The sequence below is a fragment of the Schistosoma mansoni genome (genome assembly GCF_000237925.1).
Source record: "Schistosoma mansoni, WGS project CABG00000000 data, chromosome 1 unplaced supercontig 0010, strain Puerto Rico, whole genome shotgun sequence".
Classification (NCBI taxonomy): domain Eukaryota; kingdom Metazoa; phylum Platyhelminthes; class Trematoda; order Strigeidida; family Schistosomatidae; genus Schistosoma; species Schistosoma mansoni.
The window spans coordinates 3,303,359-3,318,306 of NW_017385987.1; the positions used below are offsets into that span (position 1 = coordinate 3,303,359).

At 30.3% G+C, this 14,948-nt stretch overlaps 1 protein-coding gene across 1 annotated transcript in view; it reads right to left on the reverse strand.

Moving 5' to 3' along the window:
• Positions 1-14,948, reverse strand: part of Smp_127420 (unnamed protein product) — a gene marked incomplete at both ends in the record, with an annotated part of 47,792 nt that overhangs the window by 30,432 nt on the left and 2,412 nt on the right. The window contains one exon of the mRNA XM_018792027.1: positions 720-1,135. Coding sequence (XP_018644929.1) covers positions 720-1,135 — 416 coding nt within the window. The remainder of the gene's footprint in view (positions 1-719; positions 1,136-14,948) is intronic.

Genomic DNA, 14,948 nt, shown 5'->3' on the forward strand with positions numbered 1-14,948 from the left:
ACTCATTAGATGATTTTAAAACTTGCTACTCTCAAAAACATCTTATGATACATACGTTGAAATTAGAAATCAGCCCTCTTGTAGTTTGATTTTAAGTAACAAATTCCTAAATGCTTCGCTCAATTTTAATTGTTCTGACTGAAAAATAATGTTTATGTCGCTAAGGGCTCATAACTATGATGTGGATGTTCACTCAAGTGGAAAAACCAATTTGTTGTTTAAAACAAAACTACACAATGCCATAGTAAAATATGGAAATCATGATCGAACACATCATTTGCACGTCTTCTCTGCGTTGTTCTTCACCTGCTCCATCATTACCCTAATTCTGTTGTTATTACGATTGCTCTTCGATTTTCTTTCTGTCCTTTTTGATTCAGTCTTCTGCTTCCAGGCATTTAACATCTGATTGAGGCTATATACTGCTTGTATCTATCAGCATAAGTATTATACACCCAGGTACATTAAAACTAGGAGTTGAATCTGATGATTTTATTAACTACTGTAGAAAAATTTAGATTATAGTTGCTATTCATAAAGCTGAGTCTGTTTATTCATTTCATTGTGTGGAAATTAATTGCAAAGAATTGAAAATAAAAAGGTACTAAATTAAATTTATGAATGATGTCTTAAAAATGTTGAATTATGAGTAAATCATCAAATTAGTTAGTCTTTTTAAATTATAACTAAAGAACTGTCCAATGAATAAACTAACTCACCCAAAATGGTAGTGATTTTGTAAACATTAGATATCGTCTACTTTCTACTACACGTGTCATTGTATGCGTTAGACCTCGGTTACGATGATGACCATGATTGCTGTGACGATGATGATGATGGTGGTGGTGGTGATGATGATGACCATGATGATGACCATGATCATGACTTTTTAATTCTTTTTTCTCTGAAATCTGTGAAATTTCGTTCGATGGTGCTGGTACTAGAACACTGGAAGCTGAAGTAGCACTTGAAGGTTCACTAGCATTATAACTTAAGGCTTTTATTCGTGGTTTATCTGTTTCACAGACAATATTCTCCTCTGACCTTGAAAAATGCTCCATTATAAATCCTCTATGTAGTTGAGGAGATATTGTTAGACTTTTTCGGTCAACTATTCTTCCACTTAAACTTCCAGCTGAATAAAAAATACAAATGACAAAAAGAAATATTCATTCATTTAACAAGATTGTGGACTATTTTAAATTAATCATATTCAATGTTTCTATTTAAAATTTAATTTATGAAACATGTTTGTCAACACAAATTACTACAAAGGTCAATATTGAAATCTGTTATATTGCTTCTACCATATTTTTCTTTCTTGCCTCATATGTTTCTACTACAATTTGGTTGCTGACCTTAATTCTTTTTTTTCATTGTCTTGACATGTAATAAAAACATAAACAGACTAATCGAAATCCCCACAGGGAATTGATCATAATTTTTCGAATCGATTTTACCTTCTTATATCGTCAAAAATTAAACGAATTATTTCAAATCTTTTAAAGTGATTAAAGTTTTAGATATAAGTCATTTTATAAGAAATTAATTCGATTTTTTGTGTGTAAAATAAAAGCGGTAAGTAGCATATTTAAAATTAGTTTAAAATAAAGAGGTTTGTGTCAAAAGTTTTTCATTGTATAACCTAATTACCGTTTCAAATTTATCTGATAAATGATATAGATATGATTTCTATGTCATGAATATTATGGCATCATTATTAATCATTCGCTTAGAAGTCTAATATAAAATTGACTAGTGTTTGTAACTGTTAGTAAATGAAGGAAAACGTTTTTCAATCCACAAGTCAGTAAACTAAACTAAAATGTTTTAAGATTCGGATTTTGTAAAATAATATTCAATATGTGTCTAAAATGCAATGTAAAAACTACAACTAAATATTTTTGAAAGTCTGAAACAATAATATCTTCCAGTGATAGAAATTATTCAGATAAACATCTAGGGCAACCAAATCAATATGTTTTCTTTTTAACTTCAAGTTTATTTTGTCTGGTGAAAAAAAATACTGAATGATTTGAATGCTTCTAGTACACGACCACGAAATATTTCTCTTCTATATGTGATAAATGTTCATGTTCGAAGGAGGTTTTGTGGAGATTTTAGTAATTTTTTATATAGTTGAAATTATGAATTCTTCCGAGAAGCAGTGACCAGAGGAGTTCAACCAGGTCTGTTGGGAGATATCAACTCACTGAAAACAATTGGTGAATGGTTGCTCAATTTCGTGGATTGGTTGAAGTTAGATGCGCTCATGCGCGAGACTAATAGGTCCTGGGTTCAAATCTTGTCTGACGGGATCGTGGATACGCACTGCTGAGGAGTCCCATAATAGGACGAAACGGCCATCCAGTGCTTTCAGGTTTTCCATGGTGGTCTAGCTTCAATGGATTCATGATTTCAACTATAAAAAAGTGTTCATGTTGTTAAATATTTTCTTAACCCAATCTATTCAGCAACGTTCAACATCTCTCAATTTAACAAGTACAATGAATGTCAACACAAGCACAGGAATAATTAAGTTTCATATTTGCACAATATGCATGAAATTTTTATTTTGGTTTGTTCATTTAAACTATTATCTACAGAATGTGATTTAACCTTCTGTATAATTAATTCTTTGTTTATTTCAGTGTATATCTTATAAGAGAAGAAATCAGAAAGAAAAGAAAATAAAGTCAAGAAAGCTCTCACAAGTCATAAAAAATAATAAAAATTTTCGATTTCGTAAAACTTTTTTCAAAATTTCTTATTTATCAAAACAAAAAAATGATAAAATATTACAAAATGTAATCATTAATAACATTTAAATTTATATAGAAAAATTTCAAATAAGAAAATTTAAACCCCCTTTGTGTATTCAAAAACAGTTTGTTCTCTCCAGAAACCTACCCTGGTAATATTAACTTATTATCCAAAGTGATTAGGTGTCAAATTGTTTTCACATTATTATTACTATTATTATTATTATCCTTGTCTATTCTTACCCCCTATTTCCAGTCTAGTTGACCTTTTATTTTTATATATAAATGTTCTTAACAAGTATATGTGTGATCAGATTGTTCGAAATGTATTGCACTAATATATATCATATAGTTCTAATAATCTTCGTCTTCTCATTACATTATCGAAATTTAAAACAAATGTTAATAAAATTATTTTATTGAATGATTCATTAATTAAAATTAAATTTCGTACATAACATAACATAGCGGACTGTTTGAATATCTGGGTTACCTGTTCCTATCATTTAGATATTTCAACAAGTTATCTGTTTTCTTATTTGTTTTAACACATCATTATGCTAATTAATTGTATAATCTATTCAGATTAGTTTGTGAAAAGTTTACAACCCTTCACAATATAAATTACAAAAATGTACAATTTTAAAGACATCATGATGGCTGGCAATATGGATTGTAAAGAATGAATATTACTTAGAAGTCGTCTTCTGAAATATTAATATCTAAATGGTGATCACTTAATATTTATCGTCAATATCAATGAAGAAATAAGAAAAGCAAACTTGTGTTTAGAATTCTATATTGTACGCTAAATATAGTATTGAATAAAGCCATTATTAATAAATAATAAATCAAGAATACTTGTAACAACATTCACTTGGTATCGTTTACTGTATTTTCCCATTATTATTTTGGACTGGAATTGATCAGTCTCTTATTGACATATGTCCATCCTATGAGGACTGCCTCGATATTACCTGAAGTCACAAACTTTATAAACAATGATGGATAGTGGTTACGGTACTGGATTCGAGCCCCAGAGTGAACATCAACTCTAAGATGCAGGTACATTCATCTGACGAGTCCAAAATAAAATGAAACGCCCGTCTTGGATTTCACTGCTAGCCATTATCCATAATTGTAACAACAATTTCAAATCTCATATGATGCATAAAATAGTAATTTTAATTAGTAACTTTCCAATATTTTATGACTAGATCAAATCAGAAAGGTTAAATTTTACACATGATATAAAATTATTATTTGCATGACTAAATAACATCAACTTATATAAGATTAAACCAACAACAAAAAGTTGTTCCTTAAAATAATCTATTATAAAATAAATAAATTCGGAAGTGATCAACCAAAAAAAATTAAATTAAAATGTTAATTATTTTTTTAAATCACTTAGAAATTTAAAATAAAATTGATGATTTAGAAAGAAAATAAAATAAAATTTTCACATAAGCTATAAGATAGTATTTGGAAGTTTTCTATCATCTTACAACAGATCCTTTCTGTCGTGATTCTACTAGTTTGAATTCTTATTGAACTAGAAGGTAGTTTTTGATTCATATTTGTCTTAGAGTAAAGCAATTCACTTCATACTAAAATATCAGTCTAATAAATAAATTGAATGAGTTTTTTTAATCGAAGAAGTATTCGGAATAATGTTATCTAAAGATATATGAGGAAAACGTATTAATCCAGTCCCATAGAAGAATTAGATTATACACTGTGAATGTATCCTAAACATATAAGTAATATCATTAAGAATGTTATGGTAAATATTTTGACAATCGTTTTGTTATAAATTACTTTAGTTGGATAGTTTACATCGTCAGTAGTATTTTACGATAGATATTTTACTATTGTATGAATATGAGACTGAATATATAACAGAAATCTCAACAAAGTATAATAACTGCTGCATAAACTTTTAAAGTTTTTAGCGAAATATAAAATTTGGCTTATAATTGAATGAAATGAGAATATGGAATTTCAAAGCATTGTTAACAGCATAATTTAAAATCTATGCTAATCTATTTTCATATTTTATGACGGTAGTTCAATTATGAATGTTTAGTCATTAAAAGAATAGGTTATCAAGTAGGCAATTAGGACATGCACAAGCTTTCATAATGCTTTTATAAATCAACTAGTAATATGATAGAACTAACTGGATCTACACTTTGTAGAGAATATTTGGATATTGCAAAATCAATGACATTAATCAGGTGAAAGATAGTCATGCTTATTGAATGATAGGAATAATATTTACATCACCGAACTATATTAGGAGAAGAGATTTTCAGGGTTACTTAAAAATAAAAGGGAGGGATCTTATAATACGCCTCATTAAATTGTCAATTGTCGCCGCTGATAATCTTATTTTTATTTTTAACCGAAATGAATAGAGAAACATAAATAACAAATCAATAGACCGACCCAAGGTCATTTGTTAGGAAATAACCAGTAGGCATTAATTATTCTTATCCTGTCGTATTTAATATATGTATAACGCCTAGCTTTCATTGTTAAATTTCAATTCTATAGGAAACTTAAACTAGTGATTAAACAATTTAAATGCTTATATACTCTGGGAAACAGAAACGTTTCATTTTGAGGAAACCATATACAATGCGTAGGCAAAATAATGTACATGTCTTTTAAATTCACTTGGCACTGTTTACTTGGATCTTCTCATTGATGTTTAGGACTGCAATTGATCAGTCTCTTATTGGCATATGTGCATACTGTGCGTACTGTGTATACTATGTGGATAACGCTATGGCGTTTAAAGAGAACGGTACTGAGTTCGAGTCGCAGAGTCAACACCAACTCTGAGATGAAGGTATATCCAGCTGACGTGTCCCAAATAGGAGGAAACGTGCGTCCTGGATTCCACTGTTAGACACTATCCATCCCTGTGTAGTTGTCTTTTCTTTAAACGGATTGATAAAGTTCTATCTATTCCATATATATTTAAGCATTAATTATATAGAATATCTGGATAAGCCATATATATATACTATATGATCCGTAACTACACCATATTTAAAGCTCTACAACACTATACGATTTCCAGAAAATCAAAACAATTAGCTTCGTATGGTTTGAACTCACAATCAATGGATGGATACGTTTGCTCATTTAATAATAAATAAATTTTTTGTTCTATCCCACTGAGCAGAAAAATTGTATTTCTGACATTTCGTAACTTAAGGAAGTAATATTTAGTAATATTTAAATATGTTAATTTGGTTCGGTTATTTATTTATTCTGAAGAAGCAGCTTACATCAGGTCACGAAATGTCGGAAATGCAATTTTTCTACTCATTGGGGTATAACAAAAAAATATATTTATTATTAACTTTCTACCCAATGTTCAATTTATTTGAAATTATCGAGTCCAACCATGGCAGGGATTTTATCATGCAATTCGGGTGGATGGGACACATATTGAGGAAAGCACCCAACTGCGTCACAAGGCAAGCCCTCACTTGAATTCCTAAAGGCCAAAGAAGAAGAGGAAGATCAAGGAACACATTACGCCGAGAAATGGAGACAAACATGAGAAGAATTAAAAAGAACTAGAACTAGAAAGGAAAACTCAGGACAGAGTGGGTTGGAAAATGCTGGTCGTTGGCCTATGCTCCACTGGATGTAACAGGCGTAAGTAAGTAAATAAATGAAACAGGTAAATATTAGGTTACCTTCTTTTCTATATGATCAAAGATCCTCCACAAACAGCTAACATTCCAATGGAAAAAATGATAATAAAAAGTAATTGTTGAATAGTAATAAGCATTCAACAAGCTTTGCTTATATTATTAATGGATCTGTATGAAGTTCTTTTATTCAAATACATATAAATATATGCTGACAATGACAGTTAGTCAGTCATATTCAAAGTTGAATCTGGCAAAGTATACATCGATTCACGTTTCCACAACCTTTTACCACATCTAGATGAATTTGTCGTGGCAAATAACAGACTAATGATTATAATAACAGCATGGATGGTAACAGGAAAGATCTGTCACAAAAGATAATATTTAAGAAGAAAATATGGTTTAATAGAAGAGTAAGAATATTTATAAGGTCAGTTAGAACTTGACAATGATACTTTCTTATGATTTAGTTACATTTTTTAGTGGCATATAATAATTAATGATAATTGTGGTAAGATGAAAAATACAAAAACGCAAATTGTTTAATTAGTTGAGTTCTGATGTGATTATCGGCTTGCTAGTTAAAATATCAAAACTCGTCAATCGTTAAACAGTTCAAATTATTTATAGAAATAAGAAAAATTAAAATCTATATCGGTTATAAGCGTAATTGATTCAATGAAATCAGGGTCATTCATATTGTAGATTTTAAATCATTTGAAGAGTCATTCAGTCTGAGTGTATAACAGAATCCCGTGAATTAACAAGATCTAAATGTTAATTAACATTTGTTTTGTGTATACTAGTTTACTAATACTTTAATAAACGTATTATCAACAGAAAGCGAAATGTTAATCAATTGAATATGATTTTTGTTTCCATTCACTAGAACAAGTTATTTTTAGCATAATGATAGTAATTTATCTGATTCTTTATTTAGTTTAATGTAATAAATCAGTCTTTAAATGTTTAAAGCTTAAATATGAATTTATTCTGTCGCGATGGATATTTTCAAACAATCTAGATGAAAATATATTCACTTATTGTTGTTTACTTGTATCTTTCCATTGTTGTTTTCGATTGCGATTGTTGGCATGTCTCCATCTTGTACGGACTGCCTCAATTTTGTCTTAAGTTACAAGCTTTATAAGCAAAGATGGATAGTGGCTAACAGTGGAATCTAAGACTCACGTTTCTTCCTATTTGGGACTCGTCAGCTGGATTTACCTTCATCTGAGAGTTGATATTCACTCTGGGACTCGAACCCAGTACTTTTCACTTCAAACACCAACAAGTTATCCATTCAGCTATTAAGTCCTGATGAATAATTACTCATTATTCACTAATTAATAAAGAGATTGTCTGTTTATTTTAACTAAACACAATGATTCTTTAAATGAATTACAATAAATCACATTCAAAATCTTTTTTTTTCAAATAACTGAAAACAATTTCATTCTATTGATCATAAGATTATCCTATCAATATAACTTGGTAGTCTTACATAAAAGTACCAACTTTCCTATCAGGTGATATTTATTCATGGATTATGTTTATTGAAAAGTTAATTTCAATAAAGTCTTATACAAACAGAAAATTTGTTGTTATTTGTTAATGATAATAATAGTAATAATAACAGTGAAATATATAATTTATTGTTATTCTATTATTAATATGGGAAACGTAAAACAAAATTCATTCTTATACAAATTTTTGGAATCATGTGATATTGATTTATGGAATTTAGTTGATACAATATGAAAAAAGTATTTCATGAATTGAATTTCCTATGTTACTCTTCTTTTACTTTATGATTTCAATCGAGTGAGTGTATACTGTTAGCTAACACATACCATAATGAATATTGTGCATATTATGGGTATAATAACAATAATGATAATAGTAATGACTTTTATCAACAGTAACTACAGTTATATTACTAAGAGTTATTTTACCCATAAAGTACATAATGAAATTTAATCAAATGACCTAAGAACCTCCTTATTTTTACTGTTTACGTCAATCAAATCTAATTTTAAAAAAATCATAATCTCATTTCATAACTTATCAAGTCCCTGAGAAGTTTAACTAATACATGATCGTGAAAACAATATATTTCTATAAGAGCAATAACTGAAGTTCCAAATGACACTGACTGCACCATTCAGTTTACCTTTTTCTAATATTCAATATTTTTTGATAATATGTTATAACTTTTGGTCTTGTGCTCCTATCAATCTATGATATAATGATACCTCCAATTAAGGAACAGTGAATTATCGACTGGACCAGTGACACATATAGCCCGTATTAGCAGTCTAGAGTTTTTATCTATCCTGCTTCCTGATTAACCCTGACTGTTAAGTCCAGAACACCAATAACAGCCTCTACAATATGAATCATATATTTCAAACATACTGGGTTTATTTACAAAAGAAACAGACCACATTCTATCAATAAAATAGAAAGTAACGTTTGTACAAGATCTAACCAAAAAAGGCTGTGAATAAGTGAAACAGTAATTGGACGTAACTCAAGAATATCAAGTCGTATAATAATGGTTCATAGGTCAAAATAAACCTTATAATAAGAGCAGTATAGATAAATATAGTCTGGCTACTGAATAGTTACACATTAGGAATGTACGTATAATATTTGTCCATAAATAGTTCATAAAAGTTACCATTCATAATTCTTATCAGGATATAACATAAAACTCAAATAAAATTACTTAACAATAACTGATAAGTGATAGTTGGAATCAGTCAGCTGAACACACAGTTTGAACATTTTTATAGTACAGTTTCATTGTTATGATTATTATCACGGAACAATAAAAATAATAGTTATGCCTATTATGAAATATTTTTATCTCAATAGTCACCTGATGTAATATTACTACCCCGTTGATTTCATGTTAATTTAAATAAAATATATAATGAATCCTTTTTCTTCTAAACAATTTAATAGGATAACGAAAGATTTTAAACTAATTTATTTCAAAATGGCGGCTAATCTGTCAATCACATCTTCATAAAAAAAAGAGTCGGTGTTCAGTGAATATGGAGTTAGTTACTGAACAAAACAACAACAATAACAAAAAAAAACGAATTTCTACGTAAAGTACAATTCGTATCAAGAATATGGATCAATTCAAAATTATTTTTTAACGAATGTTTATATCCTTGTAATTTCTATATATTTTTTAATGTAAACTTTATGTTCATTTGGATTCAGAAAAAAATGATTATTCAGTAATTAGTCCCTTTGATAAGTTTGGATAGTGTAATAAGAAGTCGAAGATTATCAGAACTATGTCATATATTGGCGCAATACATTTCGAACAACTTGATCACACATATACTTCTTAAGAACATTTATATATGAAAATTAAAAGGTCAATTAGACTAGAAATGGGGGGTTAGAGTAGACAAGGATAATAATAATAATAAAAATAATGTGAAAACAATTTGGCAACTAATCACTCTGAATAATAAGCTAATGTATTGTGCTAATATATCACATAGTTCTGATAATCGTCGTCTTATTACTACACTATCGAGATTATTTAGTAGTTTTACGACATAAAACACAATTGTAAGCAGAGATAGATAGTGACTAGCAGTGGAATCCTAAACATCAATGGGGTGATTCAAACAAACAATACTAAGTGAATTTAAACTTCACCCTATTGCACAAGCAAGTGGCTATCAAGACTCAGGAACTAAGTGGATAACGCGATAGCGTTTGAAGCGAAAGGTACTGGGTTCGAGTCCCAGAGTGAACATCAACTTTGAGATGAAGGTACATCCAGGTGACGAGTCCCGAGTAGGACGAAACGCGCGTCCTGGATTCTACTGCCATCCACTATCCATCTTTGCTTATAATGCTTGTGAATTAAAGCTATATCGAAGCAATACTTACAGTATGCACATATGCCAATTAGAAACTGACCAGTTGCAGTCCTAAACATCAATGGGAAGATTTAAACAAGCAATACTAAGTGAATAAAACAATATTTTTTTCAAAAAAAATATTGTAACAGACAATATCTAGTTGTTTCAATCAAAATAAGAATAAAATATTCAATCATAGTTATATGGTTACGTCATTCTAGGATAATCAAGTATACAATTCAATATATCCGGTGATAAATAAAATGAAAAACTGAATTTTTTTGTACACATATCATGAAGGTCACCGTATAACTAAGTGTCTATATTATTGTTTAGTTGTATAAGGAAATAACTTATATCTGTTAGAGTGAATGATTTGTTGTTAACTAGATGACCTTAAAAAATGAACAAAATATTTAACCCCATATAATATCAATCAAAATAAAACAATGTCGTGACAACATAACAAATAATAATCAGAATAAAACCATTGTTTAATTACATGAATTTTAAATAAACAATTTCAGGGATATATTTAACTATATATAATAACATACACCACTGATAAGCAAAGATAGATAGTGGCTAGTAGTGGAATCTAGAACGCATGTTTCGTCCTATTCGGGACTCGTCAGTTGGATGTACCTGAATCTCAGAGTTGATATTCACTCTGCGACTTGAACCCAGTACCTTTCGCATCAAACACCATTGCGTTATCCACTCAGCTACTGAGTCCTGATGGGAAGATTCAAACAAACAATACTAAGTGAATACACTACTGATTTTTACAAACATTTAGGGAAAAGTCTAATCATGTTTTCATTTTGAAAATCAATCCGATGTACATGATAGTATGAAAATTCTGCTCACTTATAAATCATTGAGATATTTTTGAGGTTAATTTTAACTCAGTCTCATCATCACCATCATCGGTATTTTCGCGATTTTCGCAACTAATTTTCGGATATCTTAATGATTGCGAAATTAAAAATATTTGAGTTTATAATTTCTGTATTGATTAAATTGACTGTTACCATACAAAAGATCTAAAACTAACTGTAAATATTTTATATTCAATTTTAAACAAGTGTTTCACTAATCAGAATTTTAATTAAATTTGTTGTCTATTATTTTAACAGTGGTTCTAGAGGTTAAGTGCTCGCGCGTGAGACTGATAGGTCCTGGGTTTAAATCTCCAGGGGCGGGATCGTGGATGCACAATGATGAGGAGTTCCACAACGGGACGAAACGGCCGTCCAGTGCTTCCAGGTTTTTCATGGTGGTCTAGCTTCAATTGACTAATGATTTCAACTACAAAATTACTAAAATCTCCACAAAGCCTCCTTCTGATATCATTTTATCACTTATTTGGCAATCGGCTCACAAATTTGTGTCCAGATCCTTGATTTTACTAACTGAAGTTGTAACTCAAGCAAAACACATAGGTTTCGAATACATTGGTGTCGAATATCAAGTTAAAGAAAATCAGAAGGGTCAGATAACTAATACGCAGCTCAGTTTTGTCACAACTAATCGATATTAGTCATATGGTAGGTGTAACCGAAATATTTCGTATTTTTTAAATATCTTTGAGTTTTCTGAATGGAATTCCATCTCGCCCCTTACATATAGTAGAATGTGTAGAAATTCAAGCGAACAAATATTGTATTTAAAAGAGGTTTGCATGAACTTCATTTCACCCTTTACAATGGGAATCCTAATGGATGATACCACCAATTGTTCCTACCCTTTAGTTTTTTACTTACTTTCCACTATCTGTATACTTGAACTGACTATTTACACATTTAGTATTATTTAATTTTGATGATCGATATTTTTATAAGTCTATGTTTTCAAGTTTTGGCCTACCTATAATATTATTATATTTGTTCATGTTATCATAATGTTTGTTCTTCCAATATTTATTACTGAACCTATCATCACACTATTAATTTGTGCACATGACTTATTATGATTATTCACGTAATCCGTAATCGGGAATCTATGTGCACCAGATGCGTTGATAATCCATCAATCGCATGTCTAAAAGTAACATATTTAGTCATTCCTTTAATAACTGTTCGCACCTCTCTCTACTTACCTTACTTCACAGTTCTGTATTATCATCTGTTTTTTATATTTCTCTATATTCATCAAATGGACAATCAATTTTCATGCTACTAGACTATAAACTATCTCCACTATACAGTTTTTTAACTACTATTTCGACTATTATACAGTATTTTTTCTGAAATATAAAAACTGAAAAGTTCTGTTCATAGCTCAACATCTATCAAATTTGCTTCAGACTGACATGCATTGAACAATCAAAAATAAGAATAAATGATTTATTTAGGGATGAGGTCTCTAAACTGTCTTTACAATTCCTAAATGACATAATGACTTTCACTTATAGTTTTAGTAAACAATAATTGATTAGTAAAAATGTAAACATGTAAGTAATATACATGGTATAGTGAAATTTGAATTCCGTTGTAATGTTTGGTACCATATGCTATGAACAAAAATGTTCCGTTTAACTCCGTATATTACTTATGCCAAACCCGTTTGTGTGACGGCGGTGATACGAAGCCGAACACGGGTTGTGTTGAAGGAATTTATTTCAAACATTCGTCTTTCCATCCCAGGACAGAGTCGGGCTGCTTATGCTCCTCTACAAGGGGTAACAGGTGTAAATAAGTAAATAATTCGTTTTTCCAGACAGATATTGAAAATGAAAAGCTGGAAAGCGAAGCGGAGTGAGAAAGGAGAGTGAGCCAACTTCTTGTGGTAAAGCGTGATTCAATATTTGTAGCCAGACAAAAATAAGCTACAGACACTTATTTAACAAGGTAAACACTTGGCACACATAAGATCATATAATAACAATCAAGGTTAATGAGTGAACAAGTTACAAGGTCAAAATGTGACTGAAGAAAGATAAATGAATTGGTCTGTCTGAAAGCTAGAATAACCCATATGAACTCTCTCATTGAATGCCATAAACTCTTAAATTTACGTTAGCAAGATCAATTCCAGTCAATAGTAATATTGAACATGATGGAAAAACCAGTACGTACATGTTTATTAAATTTAAAATTACAATTCTGACGAGATTCTTTAAGTAAAAAGAGATGTAATTCTATTTTTATTGTTTGAATTTAAAACTTATGTATAATACACCTTTACATGTTGAAGTGTAAATCAATAAAATGTTCTGCTATAGTTTACCCTAGATTCTTGGAATACATATCATGTATGTCAATATAACAAAATGTTAGACTTTTGACGAGGACATACATAAATATAATTTACAAATTAATACATTTTGCCAGAAATTAGCTTGTTGATATTTTGATTGGTTAAGAAAAGGTGTAAGAAGATAATGGTATAAGGATAGTCAAGGTATAGAAATTAGGTCGATTTAAGGTAAATTATATCAATATGACTGAAACCTGTAGCGAATTTGTACGAAGACTAGTAAAAAATAAAATGAAAACATAGTAAGCAGAAAATACTTTTAATAAAATGGATGATAATGGCTAAACAATATGGTACGGAACTAGTTCGTGGTGAAAAGTCTCGTCATCTTAAGTGTCGGTCTCTAAACGAGTCACAATTTCAATAAAATTAAACTTGTTTCCCACCAGTATATGAAGCTATAATAAATGTCTTATTTTACAGTTATGAGTTGTAATTATAATACATGTGTTTTATTTCAATTTGAAATGGATTGGATCATCCCGCTCTTAATATTTTTGACTGAAATTTGATTGGTCTTGGTCAGCATATGTGGGTACTGTGAAAATTGCTTCCATAGAGCCATCACGGCATAATTTAGCATATAATAGATGGAATTTAGCTAAAAGTGGATTCAATAACGCCCGTTTCGTTTATTTAAGAACTCGTGAATAACATGATGGCTTTTGGAGTGAATGGTACTGGGTCTGATCCCGAATTGAATACTGGCTCTAGAATGCGTGTACATCCAGCTGTGGAGTCCGGAAAGGGACGAAACGAGCGTCCTGTATTCCATTGCCAGACAAATTCCATCTTTTCTGCATATAATGTATATGGTTGAGTTATCTAAAAAACTACATTTATTATTCGTACTCTCCTACTGAGTTACCACGACATTCTTGTCTGTAACCAGCTAGGTCATAGGACAAACCATTGGTTCATGCATATGCTAAAATTCCACTAATTTTTTACTTTAGTTGTAACTTTGATTATGACAAATAGAAAAATAGCGTACATTTTAAAAATATTCTAAATAATAAAAATTATGATTATCAGAAGGGGTTTTTGTGGAGATTTAGTATTTTCATAGTTGAAAGCGTGAGTCGACTATGGAAAATTATGAATTTTTATAATTGAAATCATGAGCCAATTGAAGCTAGACCACTATGGAAAACGTGGCAGCACTGGACGGTGTCTGGTTCCAAGAGGTATTTCCTAGAGTTCTAGTGAGAAGCAGTGACCAGTGGAGTTCGACCGGGTCTGTCGTGAGATAAAAACTCACTGAAGACAATGGTGGATGGTTGCTCAATTTCGCGGATTGGTTGAAGTTGGACATTAACACCGTTGAATGCCAGCCACCTCAGCGGACTGGA